Raw genomic sequence first — 24,919 nt, forward strand, 5'->3', positions numbered from 1 at the left:
ATGGACAGCATGTGACTTAAATATGAGTGTCTGAGCAAAGGGTGTGAATACTTATGACCATATATTTCAGTTTTTCTTTTTTAAAAAGTTTGCAAAAATTTTTACATTTCTGTTTTTTTTCAGTCAAGATGGGGTGCAGAGTGTACATTAATGAGAAAAAAATGAACTTTTTTGAATTTACCAAATGGCTGCAATGAAATAAAGAGCGAAACATTTAAAGTGGTCTGAATACTTTCCGTACTCACTGTATATAAGTCCCCTGTGGATGTGTACACACGTATACGTGTCCCCTGTGGGTGTGTACAGCTGCACAAGCTCCCTGCTAATGTACACACGTATACGTGTCCCGTGGATGTGTACACGTGCACAAGTTCCCCGCTGATGTACGCATGTATACGTGTCATCTGTGGATGTGTGCACGTGCACAAGTTCCCCACTAACATACGCATGTATACGTGCCCCCTGTGGATGTGTACACGTGCACAAGTTCCCCGCTGATGTACGCTCGTATACGTGTCCCCTGTGGATGTGTACACGTGCACAAGTTCCCCACTGAGGTACGCATGTATACGTGTCCCCGTGGATGTGTACACGTGCACAAGTTCCCCACTGAGGTACGTATGTATACGTGTCCCCTGTGGATGTGTACACATGCACAAGATCCCCACTGAGGTACGCATGTATACGTGTCCCCTGTGGATGTGTACACGTGCACAAGTCACCGCTGATGTATGCATGTATACGTGTGCCCTGTGGATGTCTACACATGCACAAGTTCCCCGCTGATGTACGCATGTATACGTGTCCCCTGTGGATGTGTACACATGCACAAGTTCCCCACTAAGGTACGCACGTATACGTGTCCCCTGTGGATGTGTACACATGCACAAGTTCCCCACTGAGGTACGCATGTATACGTGTCCCCTGTGGATGTGTACACTTGCACAAGTCCCCACTGATGTACGCACGTATACGTGTCCACGTGCACAAGTCCCCGCTGACGTACGCACGTATACATGTCCCCTGTGGATGTGTACACGTGCACAAGTTCCCCGATGATTTATGCATGTATACGTGTCCCCCTGTAGATGTGCACAAGTTAATTGCTGATGTATGCATGTATACGTGTGCCCTGTGGATGTGTACACGTGCACAAGTTCCCCACTGATGTATGCACATATACGTGTCCCCTGTGGATGTGTACACACGTATACGTGTCCCCTGTGGATGTGTACACATGCACAAGTTCCCCACTGAGGTACGCACGTATACGTGTCCCCTGTGGATGTGTACACGTACACAAGTTCCCCACTGAGGTACGCACGTATACGTGTCCCCTGTGGATGTGTACACGTACACAAGTTCCCCACTGAGGTACGCACGTATACGTGTCCCCTGTGGATGTGTACACGTACACAAGTTCCCCACTGAGGTACGCACGTATACGTGTCCCCTGTGGATGTGTACACGTACACAAGTTCCCCACTGAGGTACGCACGTATACGTGTCCCCTATGGATGTGTACACGTACACAAGTTCCCCACTGAAGTACGCATGTATACGTGTCCCCTGTGGATGTGTACACGTGCACAAGTTCCTCGCTGAGGTACTCATGTATACGTGTCCCCTGTGGATGTGTACACGTGCACAAGTTACCCGCTGATGTACGCACGTATACGTGTCCCCTGTGGATGTGCACAAGTTTCCCGCTGATGTACGCACGTATACATGTCCCCTGTGGATGTGTACACGTGCACAAGTTCCCCGCTGATGTACGCACGTATGTGTGTCCCCCTGTGGATGTGTACACGTGCACAAGTTCCCCGATGATGTACGCACGTATACGTGTCCTCTGTGGATGTGTACATGTGCACAAGTTCCCCGCTGATGTACGCAGGTATACGTGTCCCCTGTGGATGTGTACATGTGCACAAGTTCCCCGCTGATGTACGCACGTATACGTGTCCCCTGTGGATGTGTACATGTGCACAAGTTCCCCGCTGATGTACGCACGTATACGTGTCCCCTGTGGATGTGTACATGTGTACAAGTTCCCCGCTGATGTACGCACGTATATGTGTCCCCTGTGGATGTGTACATGTGCACAAGTTCCCTGCTGATGTACGCACGTACATGTGTCCCCTGTGGATGTGTACACGTGCACAAGTCCCCGCTGATGTACGCATGTATACGTGTCCCCATGCACAAGTCCCCGCTGATGTACGCACGTATACGTGTCCCCTGTGGATGTGTACAAGTTCCCCGCTGATGTACGCACGTATAAGTGTCCCCTGTGGATGTGTACATGTGCACAATTTCCCCGCTGATGTACGCACGTATACGTGTCCCCTGTGGATGTGTACATGTGCACAAGTTCCCCGCTGATGTACGCACGTATACGTGTCCCCTGTGGATGTGTACATGTGCACAAGTTCCCCGCTGATGTACGCAGGTATACGTGTCCCCTGTGGATGTGTACATGTGCACAAGTTCCTCGCTGATGTACGCACGTATACATGTCCCCTGTGGATGTGTACATGTGCACAAGTTCCCCGCTGATGTACGCACGTCCTTTATGGACAGAGACGATTGTGACATTCCAACAACCTAACGTTTGCGAAGCCTCAGACTGTCTCTAGACTGCTGATGCCAGGGACAGAGGGATCAGGAATTTGGTGTCTGATCTTTGGGATCCGCAGGGATAGAAGCCCGCCTTACAATCACAGACCCCTGTGATGCTGGATGAAGGCCCTTCCATGGCTATGGGGTCCTTGTTCCAGAGGCTTTGTTGTGGGGTGCAGACAATAGAGCGGAGGCCCCTGTACTACACATGGCGCTTACTTTTTCTGGGTTGTCAGTTCCCTGTATGTCACCCTGACTCTGCCCCCCAATAACTGGCGCAGTTCTGCCCTGTGGCTCCTGCCCCATTCCCCCTTCCTCACCTTGTAGCACCCCCCTTCATAGACGGTGTTGGGGGGGCCGAATATCGCCACCTCCCAGTTGTACAAATCCGCCTCATCCACCAGGGTGACCCGGAACCCCTCCACTGGCTCCTCCTGCAGCCCCTTCAGCTCCAACAGCAGCGCCTTCTGGGAGCTGGGCACCGGCAATGTTGGCCAGGCCATAGTGACTTTGCTCCCCGATCTTCCTTCTTGGGGCCTCCGGTGTCCTCCGCGCACTGCACGCTGGGATCGCGCGTTCTGATTGGGTGGGTGTGAGGGGAATCTATCAGGACATGGCACTGAGCGAGGCGCTGAAGAGAGGATGGGGCAGCGGCTGAGGGAGCTCTCCGGGTGCGGACTACAACTCCCAGCACTAGGAGGCGGCCCTGTGATGTCACGGAGGGGGCTGCCGGGCAGAGCAGTGCTGTGACGTCTGCTCCATGCAGCATAATGGCGCCGGCCGCCAGAAGGGGACTGCGACCTCTTCACCTAGACGGCTGGTAGGGGCTGTCAGGCGGGCTGCAGACGGCCCTGCCCATTGTCACCTCACACAGCCACTAAGGCCTCTTTCACACATAAGTTTTTTGCCTTCAGGCGCGATCCGGCTTTTTTTGGAAAAAACGGATCCGGCAAAATGCAATGCCGGATCCGGTTTTTCCCCATTGACTTGCATTAGCGCCGGATCGTGCCGGATGGCATTGCGTTTCATCCGTTTTTTGCCGGATCCGGCAACTTGTCTCATTCCGGCGTCTTGAAAAAACGTCTACTGTAACGTTTTTTGTCTCCGGCGAAAAAGCCGGAAGTGCCGGATCCGGCGCTTCCAGCTTTTTGCTACAATGAAAGTCTATGGGCGCCGGAATGCGCCGGATCCAGAAAAAGACGGATCCAGCAACCGGATCCGTTTTTTTAAAGTCTGCACATGCTCAGATCCAATTGGCCAGCCTCCAGGAACAGAGACGGATCCAGCAAAAAAGCGGATCCGTTTCTACAGTTCTCCAAAATTTATGCCGGATCCGTTTTTTCTAAAAAAAGCCGGATCATGCCTGACGGCAAAAAACTGATGTGTGAAAGTAGCCTTAGGCCTGTTTCACACTTCAGTTGTTTGATGTCAGTTGAAATCCGCCAAAGAGTAAAAAACCGGATCCGTTTCTGTTTGCCAACAAAGGCCTGTTTCACATTTCCGTTTGTTTTCCATCAGTCAAAATCCGCCGTTTTGCAAAATAAACGGATCTGCCATTTTTTTTTGGCGGATCCGTTTTTTTCCCCACATTGACTTTCATTAGCGGTGGATTTTGACGGATCCGCCAAAATTTTGGCGTCCACTGACTTGAGTGGACGGACAATGAAACGTTTTTTGTCTACACAGATCCGCATTTTTACACTGAGTATGCCCGCAAGAATTTCCTTGCCAGAAATTTAACCCCAAATCCCTTTCTGGTGGCAGAAAAAATTCTCTCTCCTTTAAATTTCCAACTTCAGCGGATCCGTCAAAACAACAGTCCGGTGGCATACGTTGGGTCACAACTGAAACGGGTCTTTTGCATTTTTTCACGGCTTGCAACTGACAAAAAAATGGAAGTGTGAAAGAGGCCAGGACCACTCTTAAACTAGTCAAAATAATAAATTTTATTTTTATAGCGCCGACATATTCCGCAGCACTTTACATTTTAGAGGGGATTTGTACAGACAATAGACATTACAGCATAACAATAATCACATAGATTATAACAAATACCAAGAGGAATGAGGGCCCTGCTCGTAAGCTTACAATCTATGAGGAAAGAGGTAGACACGAAAGGTGGGTGGTAATAGTTGCCCTGATTGTATGGACCAGCCATAATGTTAAGTGTGTAACAGTACGGATGCAGAGGGCTAATGGATGCATAAAGCATGTGGGAACATGATGCGGGAAGACTGGTTATGGTAAAACTTTTGGCTGTGCCACACAGGGATAGATTAGGTTAATGTGTTGAGGTGATAATAAATGCGTTTTCAAGGCACGCTTAAAATTGTGGGGATTGGGGACTAATCGTATTGACCTGGGAAGTGCATTCCAAAGAATTGGCGCGGCACGTGTAAAGTCTTGGAGACGGGAGTGGGAGGTTCTGACTATTGAGGATGCTAACCTCAGGTCATCAGCAGAACGGAGAGCGCAGGTAGGGTGGTATACTGAAACGAGGAGATGTAAGGTGGTGCTGAGCTATGGAGGGCTTTGTGGGTGAGGGTAATAAGTTTATACTGAATTCTGGAGTGGATGGGTGGCCAGTGTAATGACTGGCACAAGGTAGAGGCGTCGGTGTAACGATTGGTGAGGAATATGATCCTGGCTGCAGCATTCAAGACAGATTGGAGAGGGGAGAGTTAGGTAAGAGGGAGACCGATTAGAAGAGAGTTACAATAGTCGAGACGAGAATGAATAAGAGAAACAGTAAGAGTTTTTGCAGAGTCAAAAGTAAGAAAAGGTCGAATTCTCGAAATGTTTTTGAGGTGCAGATGACAAGAGCGAGCCAGTGATCGAATGTGGGGGGGCAAAGGAAAGCTCGGAATCAAGTATGACCCCAAGACAGCGGGCCTGTTGCTGGGGAGTAATAGTGGAACCACACACAGAAATGGCAATGTCGGGTATACACTCACTGGCCACTTTATTAGGTACACCATGCTAGTAACGGGTTGGACCCCCTTTTGCCTTCAGAACTGCCTCAATTCTTCGTGGCAGAGATTCAACAAGGTGCTGGAAGCATTCCTCAGAGATTTTGGACCATATTGACATGATGGCATCACACAGTTGGCGCAGATTTGTCGGCTGCACATCCCTGATACGAATCTCCCGTTCCACCACATCCCAAAGATGCTCTATTGGATTGAGATCTGGTGACTGAGGAGGCCATTTGAGTACAGTGAACTCATTGTCATGTTCAAGAAACCAATCTGAGATGATTCGAGCTTTATGACATGGCGCATTATCCTGCTGAAAGTAGCCATCAGATGTTGGGTACATTGTGGTCATAAAGGGATGGACATGGTCAGCAACAATACTCAGGTAGGCTGTGGCGTTGCAACGATGCTCAATTGGTACCAAGGGGCCCAAAGAGTGCCAAGAAAAAATTCCCCACACCATGACACCACCACCACCAGCCTGAACCGTTGATACAAGGCAGGATGGATCCATGCTTTCATGTTGTTTACGCCAAATTCTGACCCTACCATCCGAATGTCGCAGCAGAAATCGAGACTCATCAGACCAGGCAAAGTTTTTCCAATCTTCTACTGTCCAATTTCGATGAGCTTGTGCAAATTGTAGCCTCAGTTTCCTGTTCTTAGCTGAGAGGAGTGGTACCCAGTGTGGTCTTCTGCTGCTGTAGCCCATCTGCCTCAAAGTTCGACGCACTGTGCGTTCAGAGATGCTCTTCTGCCTACCTTGGTTGTAACGGGTGGCCATTTGAGTCACTGTTGCCTTTCTATCAGCTCGAACCAGTCTGCCCATTCTCCTCTGACCTCTGGCATCAACAAGGCATTTCCGGCCACAGAACTGCTGCTCACTGGATTTTTTTTCTTTTTCGGACCATTCTCTGTAAACCCTAGAGATGGTTGTGCGTGAAAATCCCAGTAGATCAGCAGTTTCTGAAATACTCAGACCAGCCCTTCTGGCACCAACAATCATGCCACGTTCAAAGGCACTCAAATCACCTTTCTTCCCCATACTGATGCTCGGTTTGAACTGCAGGAGATTGTCTTGACCATGTCTACATACCTAAATGCACTGAGTTGCCGCCATGTGATTGGCTGATTAGAAATTAAGTCTTAACACACAGTTGGACAGGTGTACCTAATAAAGTGGCCAGTGAGTGTAGGTACATTAGTAGAGGGAGGAAACACCAGGAGTTCAGTCTTTGACGGGTTCAGTTTCAGATATAGTGAGGACATGATGTTAGACACGGCGTTTAGACAATCGCTGGTGTTTTCTAGAAAGGCTGGTGTTATGTCAGGAGAAGCAGCGTATAATTGGGTGTCATCAGCATAGAGATGGTACTGGAAACCAAATCTACTGATTGTTTGACCAATAGGGGCAGTGTACAAGGAGAAGAGGAGGGGGCCAAGAACCGATCCTTGAGGGACCACAACAGTAAGGGGAAGGTGAGAGGAGGAGGAACCGGCAAAATATACAGTAAAGGAGTGGTCGAAGAGATAGGAGGAGAACCATGAGAGAACAGTGTCCTTTAGGACCAAGGTTGTCACATACAGCTGCTCAGACGTGTGTATAATGCGTAGGCGTGCGGTCACAATCAGATCACACAAAGACCAAGGTTGTTACACACAGCTGCTCAGACGTGTATAATGCGTAGGCATGCGGTCACAATTAGATCGCACAAGGACCAAGGTTGTAACATACAGTTGCTCAGACGTGTGTATAATGTGTAGGTCACAATCAGATCACAAAAGGACCAAGGTTGTCACATACAGCTGCTCAGACGTGTGTATAATGCGTAGGCATGCGGTCACAATCAGATCACACAAGGACCAAGGTTGTCACATCCAGCTGCTCAGACGTGTATAATGCGTAGGCATGCAGTCAAAATCAGATCACACAAGGACCAAGGTTGTCACAGCTGCTCAGACGTGTATAATGCGTAGGCGTGCGGTCACAATCAGATCACACAAGGACCAAGGTTGTCACATACAGCTGCTCAGACGTGTATAATGCATAGGCGTGCGGTCACAATCAGATCACACAAGTACCAAGGTTGTCACACACAGCTGCTCAGACGTGTGTATAATGCGTAGGCGTGCGGTCACAAGGACCAAGGTTTTCACATCCAGCTGCTCAGACGTGTATAATGCGTAGGCATGCGGTCACAATCAGATCACACACGGACCAAGGTTGTCACATGCAGCTGCTCAGACGTGTGTATAATGCGAAGGCGTGCGGTCACAATCAGATTGCACAAGGACCAAGGTTGTCACATACAGCTGCTCAGACGTGTGTATAATGCGTAGACGTGCGGTCACAAGGACCAAGGTTGTCACATCCAGCTGCTCAGACGTGTATAATGCGTAGGCATGGGGTCACAATCAGATCACACACGGACCAAGGTTGTCACATACAGCTGCTCAGACGTGTGTATAATGTGTAGGTCACAATCATATCACACAAGGACCAAGGTTGTCACATACAGCAGCTCAGACGTGTGTATAATGCGTAGGCGTGCGGTCACAATCAGATCACACAAAGACCAAGGTTGTCACATACAGCTGCTCAGACGTGTGTATAATGCGTAGGCGTGCGGTCACAATCAGAATGCACAAGGACCAAGGTTGTTACAGCTGCTCAGACGTGTATAATGCGTAGGCATGCGGTCACAATTAGATCGCACAAGGACCAAGGTTGTAACATACAGTTGCTCAGACGTGTGTATAATGTGTAGGTCACAATCAGATCACAAAAGGACCAAGGTTGTCACATACAGCTGCTCAGACGTGTGTATAATGCGTAGGCATGCGGTCACAATCAGAACACACAAGGACCAAGGTTGTCACATCCAGCTGCTCAGACGTGTATAATGCGTAGGCATGCTGTCACAATCAGATCGCACAAGGACCAAGGTTGTCACAGCTGCTCAGACGTGCATAATGCGTAGGCATGCAGTCAAAATCAGGTCACACAAGGACCAAGGTTGTCACATACAGCTGCTCAGACGTGTATAATGCGTAGGCGTGCGGTCACAATCAGATCACTCAAGGACCAAGGTTGTCACATACAGCTGCTCAGACGTGTATAATGCATAGGCGTGCGGTCACAATCAGATCACACAAGTACCAAGGTTGTCACACACAGCTGCTCAGACGTGTGTATAATGTGTAGGTCACAATCAGATCACACAAGGACTAAGGTTGTCACATACAGCTGCTCAGACGTGTGTATAATGCGTAGGCGTGCGGTCACAAGGACCAAGGTTGTCACATCCAGCTGCTCAGACGTGTATAATGCATAGGCATGCGGTCACAATCAGATCACACACGGACCAAGGTTGTCACGTACAGCTGCTCAGACGTGTGTATAATGCGAAGGCGTGCTGTCACAATCAGATTGCACAAGGACCAAGGTTGTCGCATACAGCTGCTCAGACGTGTGTATAATGTGTAGGTCACAATCAGATCACACAAGGACCAAGGTTGTCACATACAGCTGCTCAGACGTGTGTATAATGCGTAGGGGTGCGGTCACAATCAGATCGCACAAGGTTGTCACATACAGCTGCTCGGATGTGTGTATAATGCGTAGGCGTGCGGTCACAATCAGATCACACAAGGATCAATGTTGTTAAATCCAGCTGCTCAGACGTGTATAATGCGTAGGCATGCGGTCACAATCAGATCACACAGGGACCAAGGTTGTCACATACAGCTGCTCAGACGTGTATAATGCGTAGGCGTGCGGTCACAATTAGATCACACAAGGACCAAGGTTGTCACAGCTGCTCAGACGTGTATAATGTGTAGGTCACAATCAGATCACACAAGGAGCAAGGTTGTCACATATAGCTGCTCAGACGTGTGTATAATGCGTAGGCATGCGGTCACAATCAGGTCACACAAGGACCAAGGTTGTCACACACAGCTGCTCAGACGTGTATAATGTGTAGGTCACAATCAGATCACACAAGGACCAAGGTTGTCACATACAGCTGCTCAGACGTGTGTATAATGCGTAGGCATGCGGTCACAATCAGATAGCACAAGGACCAAAGTTGTCACAGCTGCTCAGACGTGTATAATGCGTAGGCGTGCGGTCACAATCAGATCACACAAGGACCAAGGCTGTCACACACAGCTGCTCAGACGTGTGTATAATGTGTAGGTCACAATCAGATCACAAAAGGACCAAGGTTGTCACACACAGCTGCTCAGACGTGTATAATGTGTAGGTCACAATCAGATCACACAAGGACCAAGGTTGTCACATACAGCTGCTCAGACGTGTGTATAATGCGTAGGCATGCGGTCACAATCAGGTCACAAGGACCAAGGTTGTCACACACAGCTGCTCAGACGTGTATAATGTGTAGGTCACAATCAGATCACACAAGGACCAAGGTTGTCACATATAGCTGCTCAGACTTGTGTATAATGCGTAGGCATGCGGTCACAATCAGATAGCACAAGGACCAAAGTTATCACATACAGCTGCTCAGATGTGTATATAATGCGTAGGCGCGCGGTCACAATCAGATCACACAAGGACCAAGGTTGTCACATCCAGCTGCTCAGATGTGTATAATGCGTAGGCGCGCGGTCACAATCAGATCACACAAGGACCAAGGTTGTCACATACAGCTGCTCAGACGTGTATAATGCATAGGCGTGCGGTCACAATCAGATCACACAAGTACCAAGGTTGTCACACACAGCTGCTCAGACGTGTGTATAATGTGTAGGTCACAATCAGGTCACACAAGGACTAAGGATGTCACATACAGCTGCTCAGACGTGTGTATAATGCGTAGGCGTGCGGTCACAAGGACCAAGGTTGTCACATCCAGCTGCTCAGACGTGTATAATGCATAGGCATGCGGTCACAATCAGATCACACACGGACCAAGGTTGTCACGTACAGCTGCTCAGACGTGTGTATAATGCGAAGGCGTGCGGTCACAATCAGATTGCACAAGGACCAAGGTTGTCGCATACAGCTGCTCAGACGTGTGTATAATGTGTAGGTCACAATCAGATCACACAAGGACCAAGGTTGTCACATACAGCTGCTCAGACGTGTGTATAATGCGTAGGGGTGCGGTCACAATCAGATCGCACAAGGTTGTCACATACAGCTGCTCGGATGTGTGTATAATGCGTAGGCGTGCGGTCACAATCAGATCACACAAGGATCAATGTTGTTAAATCCAGCTGCTCAGACGTGTATAATGCGTAGGCATGCGGTCACAATCAGATCACACAGGGACCAAGGTTGTCACATACAGCTGCTCAGACGTGTATAATGCGTAGGCATGCTGTCACAATCAGATCGCACAAGGACCAAGGTTGTCACAGCTGCTCAGACGTGCATAATGCGTAGGCATGCAGTCAAAATCAGGTCACACAAGGACCAAGGTTGTCACATACAGCTGCTCAGACGTGTATAATGCGTAGGCGTGCGGTCACAATCAGATCACTCAAGGACCAAGGTTGTCACATACAGCTGCTCAGACGTGTATAATGCATAGGCGTGCGGTCACAATCAGATCACACAAGTACCAAGGTTGTCACACACAGCTGCTCAGACGTGTGTATAATGTGTAGGTCACAATCAGATCACACAAGGACTAAGGTTGTCACATACAGCTGCTCAGACGTGTGTATAATGCGTAGGCGTGCGGTCACAAGGACCAAGGTTGTCACATCCAGCTGCTCAGACGTGTATAATGCATAGGCATGCGGTCACAATCAGATCACACACGGACCAAGGTTGTCACGTACAGCTGCTCAGACGTGTGTATAATGCGAAGGCGTGCTGTCACAATCAGATTGCACAAGGACCAAGGTTGTCGCATACAGCTGCTCAGACGTGTGTATAATGTGTAGGTCACAATCAGATCACACAAGGACCAAGGTTGTCACATACAGCTGCTCAGACGTGTGTATAATGCGTAGGGGTGCGGTCACAATCAGATCGCACAAGGTTGTCACATACAGCTGCTCGGATGTGTGTATAATGCGTAGGCGTGCGGTCACAATCAGATCACACAAGGATCAATGTTGTTAAATCCAGCTGCTCAGACGTGTATAATGCGTAGGCATGCGGTCACAATCAGATCACACAGGGACCAAGGTTGTCACATACAGCTGCTCAGACGTGTATAATGCGTAGGCGTGCGGTCACAATTAGATCACACAAGGACCAAGGTTGTCACAGCTGCTCAGACGTGTATAATGTGTAGGTCACAATCAGATCACACAAGGAGCAAGGTTGTCACATATAGCTGCTCAGACGTGTGTATAATGCGTAGGCATGCGGTCACAATCAGGTCACACAAGGACCAAGGTTGTCACACACAGCTGCTCAGACGTGTATAATGTGTAGGTCACAATCAGATCACACAAGGACCAAGGTTGTCACATACAGCTGCTCAGACGTGTGTATAATGCGTAGGCATGCGGTCACAATCAGATAGCACAAGGACCAAAGTTGTCACAGCTGCTCAGACGTGTATAATGCGTAGGCGTGCGGTCACAATCAGATCACACAAGGACCAAGGCTGTCACACACAGCTGCTCAGACGTGTGTATAATGTGTAGGTCACAATCAGATCACAAAAGGACCAAGGTTGTCACACACAGCTGCTCAGACGTGTATAATGTGTAGGTCACAATCAGATCACACAAGGACCAAGGTTGTCACATACAGCTGCTCAGACGTGTGTATAATGCGTAGGCATGCGGTCACAATCAGGTCACAAGGACCAAGGTTGTCACACACAGCTGCTCAGACGTGTATAATGTGTAGGTCACAATCAGATCACACAAGGACCAAGGTTGTCACATATAGCTGCTCAGACTTGTGTATAATGCGTAGGCATGCGGTCACAATCAGATAGCACAAGGACCAAAGTTATCACATACAGCTGCTCAGATGTGTATATAATGCGTAGGCGCGCGGTCACAATCAGATCACACAAGGACCAAGGTTGTCACATCCAGCTGCTCAGATGTGTATAATGCGTAGGCGCGCGGTCACAATCAGATCACACAAGGACCAAGGTTGTCACATACAGCTGCTCAGACGTGTATAATGCATAGGCGTGCGGTCACAATCAGATCACACAAGGACCAAGGTTGTCACATACAGCTGCTCAGACGTGTATAATGCATAGGCGTGCGGTCACAATCAGATCACACAAGTACCAAGGTTGTCACACACAGCTGCTCAGACGTGTGTATAATGTGTAGGTCACAATCAGGTCACACAAGGACTAAGGATGTCACATACAGCTGCTCAGACGTGTGTATAATGCGTAGGCGTGCGGTCACAAGGACCAAGGTTGTCACATCCAGCTGCTCAGACGTGTATAATGCATAGGCATGCGGTCACAATCAGATCACACACGGACCAAGGTTGTCACGTACAGCTGCTCAGACGTGTGTATAATGCGAAGGCGTGCGGTCACAATCAGATTGCACAAGGACCAAGGTTGTCGCATACAGCTGCTCAGACGTGTGTATAATGTGTAGGTCACAATCAGATCACACAAGGACCAAGGTTGTCACATACAGCTGCTCAGACGTGTGTATAATGCGTAGGGGTGCGGTCACAATCAGATCGCACAAGGTTGTCACATACAGCTGCTCGGATGTGTGTATAATGCGTAGGCGTGCGGTCACAATCAGATCACACAAGGATCAATGTTGTTAAATCCAGCTGCTCAGACGTGTATAATGCGTAGGCATGCGGTCACAATCAGATCACACAGGGACCAAGGTTGTCACATACAGCTGCTCAGACGTGTATAATGCGTAGGCGTGCGGTCACAATCAGATCATACAAGGACCAAGGTTGTCACATACAGCTGCTCAGACGTGTGTATAATGCGTAGGGGTGCGGTCACAATCAGATCGCACAAGGTTGTCACATACAGCTGCTCGGATGTGTGTATAATGCGTAGGCGTGCAGTCACAATCAGATCACACAAGGATCAATGTTGTTAAATCCAGCTGCTCAGACGTGTATAATGCGTAGGCATGAGGTCACAATCAGATCACACAGGGACCAAGGTTGTCACATACAGCTGCTCAGACGTGTATAATGCGTAGGCGTGTGGTCACAATCAGATCACACAAGGACCAAGGTTGTCACATACAGCTGCTCAGACGTGTATAATGCGTAGGCGTGCGGTCACAATTAGATCACACAAGGACCAAGGTTGTCACATACAGCTGCTCAGACGTGTATAATGTGTAGGTCACAATCAGATCACACAAGGAGCAAGGTTGTCACATACAGCTGCTCAGACGTGTGTATAATGCGTAGGCATGCGGTCACAATCAGGTCACACAAGGACCAAGGTCACACACAGCTGCTCAGACGTGTATAATGTGTAGGTCACAATCAGATCACACAAGGACCAAGGTTGTCACATACAGCTGCTCAGACGTGTGTATAATGCGTAGGGGTGCGGTCACAATCAGATCGCACAAGGTTGTCACATACAGCTGCTCGGATGTGTGTATAATGCGTAGGCGTGCGGTCACAATCAGATCACACAAGGATCAATGTTAAATCCAGCTGCTCAGACGTGTATAATGCGTAGGCATGCGGTCACAATCAGATGACACAGGGACCATGGTTGTCACATACAGCTGCTCAGACGTGTATAATGCGTAGGCGTGCGGTCACAATCAGATCACACAAGGACCAAGGTTGTCACATACAGCTGCTCAGACGTGTGTATAATGTGTAGGTTACAATCAAATCACACAAGGACCAAGGTTGTAACACAGCTGCTCAGACGTGTGTATAATGCATAGGCATGTGGTCACAATCAGATCACACAAGGACCAAGGTTGTCATATACAGCTGCTCAGACGTGTATAATGCGTAGGCGTACGGTCACAATCAGATCACACAAGGACCAAGGTTGTCACATACAGCTGCTCAGACGTGGGTATAATGCGTAGGCGTGCGGTCGCAATCAGATCACACCCTTGGTCCTTACCTTGGTCCTTACCAAGGTTGTCACACACAGCTGCTCAGACGTGTGCATAATGCGTAGGCGTGCGGTCACAATCAGATCACACAAGGCCCAAGGTTGTCATATACAGCTGCTCAGACGTGTATAATGCGTAGGCGTGCGGTCACAATCAGATCACACCACACAAGGACCAAGGTTGTCACATACAGCTGCTCAGACGTGTATAATGCGTAGGCGTGCGGTCACAATCAGATTACACAAGGACCAAGGTTGTCATATACAGCTGCTCAGACGTGTATAATGCGTAGGCGTGCCGTCACAATCAGATCACACAAGGACCAAGGTTGTCACATACAGCTGCTCAGACGTATATAATGCGTAGGCGTGCGGTCACAATCAGATTACACAAGGACCAAGGTTGTCATATACAGCTGCTCAGACGTGTATAATGCGTAGGCGTGCGGTCACAATCAGATCACACAAGGACCAAGGTTGTCATATACAGCTGCTCAGACGTGTATAATGAGTAGGCGTGCGGTCACAATCAGATCGCACAAGGACCAAGGTTGTCACATACAGCTGCTCAGACGTGTGTATAATGCGTAGGCGTGCGGTCACAATCAGATCGCACAAGGACCAAGGTTGTCACATACAGCTGCTCACACGTGTGTATAATGTGTAGGTTACAATCAAATCACACAAGGACCAAGGTTGTAACACAGCTGCTCAGACGTGTGTATAATGCATAGGCATGTGGTCACAATCAGATCACACAAGGACCAAGGTTGTCATATACAGCTGCTCAGACGTGTATAATGCGTAGGCGTACGGTCACAATCAGATCACACAAGGACCAAGGTTGTCACATACAGCTGCTCAGACGTGGGTATAATGCGTAGGCGTGCGGTCGCAATCAGATCACACCCTTGGTCCTTACCTTGGTCCTTACCAAGGTTGTCACACACAGCTGCTCAGACGTGTGCATAATGCGTAGGCGTGCGGTCACAATCATCACACAAGGCCCAAGGTTGTCATATACAGCTGCTCAGACGTGTATAATGCGTAGGCGTGCGGTCACAATCAGATCACACCACACAAGGACCAAGGTTGTCACATACAGCTGCTCAGACGTGTATAATGCGTAGGCGTGCGGTCACAATCAGATTACACAAGGACCAAGGTTGTCACATACAGCTGCTCAGACGTGTATAATGCGTAGGCGTGCGGACACAATCAGATCACACAAGGACCAAGGTTGTCACATACAGCTGCTCAGACGTATATAATGCGTAGGCGTGCGGTCACAATCAGATTACACAAGGACCAAGGTTGTCATATACAGCTGCTCAGACGTGTATAATGCGTAGGCGTGCGGTCACAATCAGATCACACAAGGACCAAGGTTGTCATATACAGCTGCTCAGACGTGTATAATGAGTAGGCGTGCGGTCACAATCAGATCGCACAAGGACCAAGGTTGTCACATACAGCTGCTCAGACGTGTGTATAATGCGTAGGCGTGCGGTCACAATCAGATCGCACAAGGACCAAGGTTGTCACATACAGCTGCTCACACGTGTGTATAATGCGTAGGCGTGCGGTCACAATCAGATCGCACAAGGACCAAGGTTGTCACATACAGCTGCTCAGACGTGTGTATAATGCGTAGGCGTGCGGTCACAATCAGATCGCACAAGGACCAAGGTTGCCACATACAGCTGCTCAGACGTGTGTATAATGCGTAGGCGTGTGGGTGGTCACAATCAGATCGCACAAGGACCAAGGTTGTCACATACAGCTGCTCAGACGTGTGTATAATGTGTAGGCAGCTGCTCAGACGTGTGTATAATGCATAGGCGTGCGGTCACAATCAGATCACACAAGGACCAAGGTTGTCACATCCAGCTGCTCAGACGTGTGTATAATGCGTAGGCGTGCGGTCACAATCAGATCACACAAGGACCAAGGTTGCCACATACAGCTGCTCAGACGTGTGTATAATGCGTAGGCGTGTGGGTGGTCACAATCAGATCGCACAAGGACCAAGGTTGTCACATACAGCTGCTCAGACGTGTGTATAATGCGTAGGCAGCTGCTCAGACGTGTGTATAATGCGTAGGCGTGCGGTCACAATCAGATCACACAAGGACCAAGGTTGTCACATACAGCTGCTCAGATGTGTATAATGCGTAGGCGTGCGGTCACAATCAGATCGCACAAGGACAAAGGTTGTCACATACAGCTGCTCAGACGTGGGTATAATGCGTAGGCGTGTGGGTGGTCACAATCAGATCGCACAAGGACCAAGGTTGTCACATACAGCTGCTCAGACGTGTGTATAATGCGTAGGCAGCTGCTCAGACGTGTGTATAATGCGTAGGCGTGCGGTCACAATCAGATCACACAAGGACCAAGGTTGTCACATACAGCTGCTCAGATGTGTATAATGCGTAGGCGTGCGGTCACAATCAGATCGCACAAGGACAAAGGTTGTCACATACAGCTGCTCAGACGTGGGTATAATGCGTAGGCGTGCGGTCACAATCAGATCACACAAGGACCAAGGTTGTCACATACAGCTGCTCAGATGTGTGTATAATGCGTAGGAGTGCGGTCGCAATCAGATCACACCCTTGGTTCTTACCTTGGACCTTACCTTGGTCCTTACCAAGGTTGTCACACACAGCTGCTCAGACGTGTGCATAATGCGTAGGCGTGCGGTCACAATCAGATCACACAAGGACCAAGGTTGTCATATACAGCTGCTCAGACGTATATAATGCGTAGGCGTGCGGTCACAATCAGATCACACCACACAAGGACCAAGGTTGTCACATACAGCTGCTCAGACGTATATAATGCGTAGGCATGCAGTCACAATCAGATCGCACAAGGACCAAGGTTGTCACATACAGTTGCTCAGACGTGTATAATGCGTAGGCGTGCGGTCACAATCAGATCACACAAGGACCAAGGTTGTCACAGCTGCTCAGACGTGTGTATAATGTGTAGGTCACAATCAGATCACACAAGGACCAAGGTTGTCACATACAGCTGATCAGACGTGTATAATGCGTAGGCGTGCGGTCACAATCAGATCACACAAGGACCAAGGTTGTCACACACAGCTGCTCAGACGTATATAATGCGTAGGCGTGCGGTCACAATCAGATCGCACAAGGACCAAGGTTGTCACATACAGTTGCTCAGACGTGTGTATAATGCGTAGGCGTGCGGTCACAATCAGATCGCACAAGGACCAAGGTTGTCACATACAGCTGCTCAGACGTGTGTATAATGCGTAGGCGTGCGGTCACAATCAGATTGCACAAGGACCAAGGTTGTCACATACAGCTGCTCAGACGTGTGTATAATGCGTAGGCGTGCGGTCACAATCAGATCGCACAAGGACCAAGGTTGTCACATACAGCTGCTCAGACGTGTGTATAATGCGTAGGCGTGCGGTCACAATCAGATCACACAAGGACCAAGGTTGTCACACACAGCTGCTCAGACGTGTGTATAATGCGTAGGCGTGCGGTCACAATCAGATCACACAAGGACCAAGGTTGTCATATACAGCTGCTCAGACGTGTGTATAATGCGTAGGTCATAATCAGATCACACAAGGACCAAGGTTGTCATATACAGCTGCTCAGACGTGTGTATAATGCGTAGGCGTGCGGTCACAATCACATCACACAATTACCAAGGTTGTCACATACAGCTGCTCAGACGTTTGTATAATGTGTAGGTCACAATCAGATCACACAAGAACCAAGGTTGTCACATACAGCTGCTCAGACGTGTATAATGCGTAGGCGTGCGGTCACAATCAGATCACACAAGGACCAAGGTTGTCACAGCTGCTCAGACGTGTATAATGCGTAGGTGTACGGTCACAATCAGATTACACAAGGACCAAGGTTGTCACATACAGCTGCTCAGACGTGGGTATAATGCGTAGGCGTGCGGTCACAATCAGATCACACAAGGACCAAGGTTGTCACATACAGCTGCTCAGACGTGTGTATAATGCGTAGGCATGTGGTCACAATCAGATCACACCACACAAGGACCAAGATTGTCACATACAGCTGCTCAGACGTGTATAATGCGTAGGCGTGCGGTCACAATCAGATCACACAAGGACCAAGGTTGTCATATACAGCTGCTCAGACGTGTATAATGCGTAGGCATGTGGTCACAATCAGATCACACCACACAAGGACCAAGGTTGTCACATACAGCTGCTCAGACGTGTATAATGCGTAGGCATGCGGTCACAATCAGATCACACAAGGACCAAGGTTGTCATATACAGCTGCTCAGACGTGTATAATGCGTAGGCGTGCGGTCACAATCAGATCGCACAAGGACCAAGGTTGTCACAGCTGCTCAGACGTGTGTATAATGCGTAGGCGTGCGGTCACAATCAGATCGCACAAGGACCAAGGTTGTCACATCCAGCTGCTCAGACGTGTGTATAATGCGTAGGCGTGCGGTCACAATCAGATCACACAAGGACCAAGGTTGTCACATACAGCTGCTCAGATGTGTGTATAATGCATAGGCGTGCGGTCACAATCAGATCACACAAGGACCAAGGTTGTCACATACAGCTGCTCAGACGTTTGTATAATGTGTAGGTCACAATCAGATCACACAAGGACCAAGGTTGTCACATACAGCTGCTCAGACGTGTATAATGCGTAGGCGTGCGGTCACAATCAGATCACACAAGGACCAAGGTTGTCACATACAGCTGCTCAGACGTTTGTATAATGTGTAGGTCACAATCAGATCACACAAGGACCAAGGTTGTCACATACAGCTGCTCAGACGTGTATAATGCGTAGGCGTGCGGTCACAATCAGATCACACAAGGACCAAGGTTGTCACAGCTGCTCAGACGTGTATAATGCGTAGGCGTACGGTCACAATCAGATTACACAAGGACCAAGGTTGTCACATACAGCTGCTCAGACGTGGGTATAATGCGTAGGCGTGCGGTCACAATCAGATCACACAAGGACCAAGGTTGTCACATACAGCTGCTCAGACGAGTTACTGACACTAGTTTCTGCCGGACCTTGGATGACACTTGCCTGTGCAAGTCTATGACAAGAAACACCGGATCCCATATGGATCACCTATATTACATCCGATTTGTATAGACACTTTGCAATTATTAACATAGGAAACTGTATTTAGCCTTGAAAATATTGATGTATAAATACAGATGCCACATGATTGCAAAAAATGGACACATGGATGGAATACGGATGAGAATGGGATGATTTTTCATACACCCGTCTGAACTCGGCACAAACAGCAACCAAGTTAACCGCATAATGTTTTTTTTTTTTTGCAATTACATTCAAGGAGATTTTCTATTACCTGGTCAGCCACTTTTTATCCGAAGTAGACCCTGCCCATATACTCACCTGCCATAACTCTGTCCCACGAGGCTTATATGACATTATTGTGCCGCGTGAGTGCTGCAGGCAATCCGTGCAGCTACTAAGCTGCTGCAAGCTCACTACTTCCGTTGGTCCGAGGTTTGTCCTAAGCGATGAACCTTAAAATGGGAAAAGTGAGTGTGCAGCAGCCATTATTGGCCGCAGATTGTTGTGCCAAGTAAGCCCTGCAGCCAATGTCACATTTGCCCCAGCAATGCTGGAATGGCACTGGTACAAAATGGGAGTATGCAGTTTTTATAAAGGGGGATTGCTTTATTTAAAAAGAGGTAGCGGACAACCCAGTCTGTTTTTACAGCCAGCAATAGATATGAATACAGACACAGATTGGATATAACCCAACTAGATGGCATTGGAGGCAGACATGACACTTTTAGTCCTCAAAGCAATTCTGGGCTCCATTGAAATGTATGTATCTATCTTAACAGTTCTTAGAAAGTACCTTGAAAGTGCTTGTCTATTATTTATTAATAACCTATTCTTAGGATGAGTCATCAGATTGGGGGGGACCCCAAAAGTGTATGGAGCCCCCGCAGCCTGGCTCTATACACCATATGGTGGCCATTATTGGATATTCAGTTCAATAGGAGCCAAGCTGCAGTACCCAAGGACAGCCACTGCACTATGTCTGGCGCTGTGGTTTTCTGGCTCTGTACAGTATACTGCTGACAGCCGGTCACTGTGGGCACTGCCAACAGCTGACTGGTGCAGACCCCATATCCGGCATTTCCAATTATCTGATATTAACGACCTATGCTAACAATAATAGTGGATAACAGCTTTAGCTCCTCTTTCATATACTACTGCCATATGTCACGTGTTTTACATCAGCGCTTTTAAGGGGGTGTTCCTGAGAATAACGTTTTACACCCCATAATTCAGAGTTTGGCTAAAGTAATAAAAACAGCCTTTACGTAAAAGGCTTAGCCCTGTCTCTGCTCCCCTGCTAAAGTGACTGTTACAGGGCTACAGCAGTGACAACAAAGAACATTAACATTGTATCTAATCACTGTGCTCAGTGGCTCTTACCATCTACATCAGCACAGTGACTGGCTGCAGTGGTAACATCACTACTGCAGACTGTAATCACTGCCGCAGCAGCCGAGGCGATGCTGGAACGGGAAGGTAACCGCTCTTTTCATTGTTTTAACACAATTCCCAGAAAACCCTTTTAAACCGAAACCAGGAATGATATCTAAACATACAATGCTATAATGAAATGGTTATACGCTGATCAAAGTATTGATGTGTGGATAAGGCCATCAGACCAGCTTCGTACTGTCACGCTAGGTCAGAAATGGGTTCGTAGTGGCCAGGATCAGTGGAGAAGAGTGAGGGGTCGACCAAATCCACAAGTACAATGTGCCAACTTCTTTAAGAGACGCATGACTTCTAATGAATGCGGCAATGTTTCGGCTGCTAGAATTGATGCCTCTACCAGGCCGTGATTCAATGGGACCTTTTATGTGCCAGTTACAGTGAAATATCTTTAAACATGTCTCCCTGATTTTAGTCTATTTTTGTCTTTAGCTTCAAAAACTTCATCAAAAAACCTAAACATGAAAATGTAGTGACAGGTGAAGCTTTAAGTTATACTCTGCATCAAAAAGTGTGAAATAGGCCTAAGAAGGGTCAGACTGTGCAGCGGGACCCCCTACAAATTAAAGGGTACACGTCACACAAATCATGCTGCCCAAACCGTTGACAGCATGAATCAGAGCCTGGCTGCACGATTATTTTCCACTGAAATTCTCCGGCATTTCAGAGCAAATATACGCTAATTAGGAGATCTGGCTGGGGCCCATAGCCAGCGATGAGAGGAGTCCGGCGCTGTCCCCGACTGGCTTCTTCCCGCACTGCACAAGGTGAATAACAGATCCCTCACCATGGGGGAAACCCATCAATAACCTCTAGCAGCGCTGGGAAAAGCCAGCCGGGGGTCCCTAGTCGGATCCTCAAACAATCGGGCAGCCAGGCTCGGATTCATGCTGCCCCGCAGTTTGGCAGCATGAAACAGATGACAGATTCCCTTTAAAGATATCACCCATCACTGACGATTAACTGACATTGGGGAACCAAACAGTTATTGCAGTAGAAAAACATCATTAAACAGCCTTTTCTAGTCAATAGAAGGTCTTGTAGGGCATGCTGAATACCCCAGAGTAAGAGCTACCCTGGCCTGTCTAACATAAGGGGATCCTGAGCGTAAAACCCTCCCATAAGCAAACTATCATCCAAGAATGAAACCAACCAGGAAAAGAAAACTCTTGATATGTGACATAGCTAGGAGACAACTACTTAATGAAGAACATGGATCAGCAACCATCGGGACTTCAGCTGTTGTTAAACTATAACTCTAAATATGAAAAACACAGTCCAAATATTGTTTGACAAAGCAAAAAACTACCTCCAAATTTGATATCTTATCAAAACACATCCCCAAATAAGTAGTTATTTTTAGGGAAAAGAGGATCCATTTCAAAAAGATACATTTTTAAAAATTATTTTATTGAGTCATATTAAAATAATGTTACATTTTCAAGCAGATAGAACAATAGTGGCTTGCTTACAAAAAATTTAATGAGTGCATCCTATATAGATAGAGCCTTTATATCAGGGCAAAATATTCAATGTAAAACTATCCTGTCTTAACCTACCCATAATTCCATGCCACAAAAGCTATTTTACCATAAACACATAGTATTTTAGAGCCTAATATAAAGAGCAAGTGCTTAATTCAAAAAGCTATATACCAAGTCAAAAAGTGCTTTAGGCATTTAAAGTAAGGTGCAAGGTTTTAGGTAAATCACGCCACGCAGAGCAGAAGTACTTACAAAGTGCTCAGTGCCTTAAAGTATAGGTGCAGCAAGCCACCACCCCTGGGGACTTTGTATATAGCCTTTTGAAGTATTTATATTAGGATCTAAAATACTATGTGTTTATGGTAAAATAGCGTTGTGGCATGGAATTATGGGTAGGTTAAGACAGGATAGTTTTACATTGAATATTTTGCCCTAATATGAAGGCTCTATACAGGATGCACTCATTCATGTTTTGGTAAGCAAGCCACTATTATTCTGTTTGAATTTTGTTAACATTATTTTAATATGACTCAATAAATTAATTTAATTTTAACATGTATCTTTTTGCAATGGATCCTCTTTTCCCTAAAAAATAATTACTTATTTGGGGATGTGTTTTGATATAACTCTAAATATGCCTAGATGGCCACAGGAATGCTGGGAGTTGTAGTTTCACAACAGCTAGAATACCAGAGATTGCTGGTAGAACTTGGGTCATCACCTTAAAAGTTAGGTCATTTAACCTGATGGAGTGCAAAAAAATACGCCATCAGGTTAGTAAGAAGACAAGAAGGGGCATGGATCATTCATTGAACTGGTTTGACTTTGTCAAGGAACAGCAAGCATGCTTCTTTCAAAAATTCACTGCGCTCCATGGGAATACCACGCTTTTTGTTCTGGATAGCTCGGTCCATAGCGATGGCCAAACAGTCAGGTCCTAGTTTTGAGCCAGCCTCCAGGTAGCTAGCTGGCACAGATAAGTCACTAGCAGTAAGTGCTTCTTTTAAAGTGTCCAGCACAGCCTGGCACAGCCTTTGGTCTGACTGGTTGCCCCCATCTAGAATATTAAACAGAGCATTTGCTTTAGTTATGAACTCCACCAACACAAAGCAGGTGAGCACCCCATAACGGAATACATCAAAGGGAACAGATTCATGATCTCGGCACTGGATCTTCTTCAGCAGAGAAGAGGATATCTCCGTAGGGAGGTCGCCTTCCTGACAAATCCTGGACAGGACCTCACTGTATGTCTTTCCATTCAGGCCAGGCTTTCTCTTTCTTCCCCCAGCACTCAGGACGTCATATGCAATGGTTAGGTTATTGTTGAAGGCAGTTCTGTACAGAGACAAAGATAATGTACATGAAGCACTCATTTCCCTTCAACCTTTTCCCTCATACTGTCTGATGCATATGGCTGCAGGGTTTTATAGCATGATCGGTAGTGGTCCCTGCTTACCGGCCCCACTGTTACTTGACTAAGCGTGCAGGTGCCCCTAATCCATACAGAAACATAAGGGGCATTCCAGCTGATAAAATTTCTTGCTTTATTGAAAAATTAAAATAGTACAGCGGCTTACTCCTCAGGAGTGGATGGATGTGCTATGAGGCACTGAGACAACAGCTGCGCGTTTCGACCCTACATGGGTCTTTATCACAGCAGCAAATTACTAGCATAATGCAAACCTTATACTTAGTGCTGACCAATGAGAACTGCAATGTAGATCACATGAGCAAGCCAAAGGTCCTGTGAGCATTACTACAATGCCTATGTTCCATAGAGACCAATGACGCTATCACCTTCTATCACATGTTCTAATAGAAAGGTCCTGTGTGCAAAATTCCACATTCTCTAGGTTTGAATAATGATACCACATAAAAACAAATTGATAAACATATATACAAATACTTAAAATATAGCAATAACCATCAATAGTGATACATGATCTCTGTTCTCTTATTTAACCCATTTGGATATCTAGACCCCAGACAGAATATCCAAAAAGCCTCCCTTGTAAGAAGGCGTCTTTTTCCATCTCCACCACGCTTTGAATTTTTAACCCATTCTATTCCTGCAACTGACATCGCCTCCAAATCCCCATTATGCTGCATTAGAAAATGTTTGGACACCATAGAGATATTGCGTGTATTACTACTATTATTTTCTACATCCCTAATGTGCTCCAGGATGCGAGTTTTTAGTTTCCTTGTTGTACAGCCTACATAAGATAAATTGC

General features: G+C 47.4%; 2 protein-coding genes across 2 annotated transcripts in view; both read right to left on the reverse strand.

Moving 5' to 3' along the window:
- CDC34 (cell division cycle 34, ubiquitin conjugating enzyme) overlaps positions 1 to 3,840 on the reverse strand; it is a 102,580-nt gene extending 98,740 nt beyond the window's left edge. The window contains 1 exon segment of the mRNA XM_073586292.1: positions 2,943 to 3,840. Coding sequence (XP_073442393.1) covers positions 2,943 to 3,125 — 183 coding nt within the window. The 5' untranslated portion in view covers positions 3,126 to 3,840.
- Positions 3,841 to 23,177: 19,337 nt separating this feature from the next.
- TPGS1 (tubulin polyglutamylase complex subunit 1) overlaps positions 23,178 to 24,919 on the reverse strand; it is a 35,769-nt gene continuing 34,027 nt past the window's right edge. Inside the window, exon 2 of the mRNA XM_073586293.1 lies at positions 23,178 to 24,020. Within this exon, the coding sequence (XP_073442394.1) occupies positions 23,492 to 24,020 (529 nt within the window). The 3' untranslated portion in view covers positions 23,178 to 23,491. The remainder of the gene's footprint in view (positions 24,021 to 24,919) is intronic.

Source organism: Dendrobates tinctorius, unplaced genomic scaffold (assembly GCF_039654945.1).
Source record: "Dendrobates tinctorius isolate UK_male_01 unplaced genomic scaffold, ASM3965494v1 ptg000092l, whole genome shotgun sequence".
Lineage (NCBI taxonomy): Eukaryota > Metazoa > Chordata > Amphibia > Anura > Dendrobatidae > Dendrobates > Dendrobates tinctorius.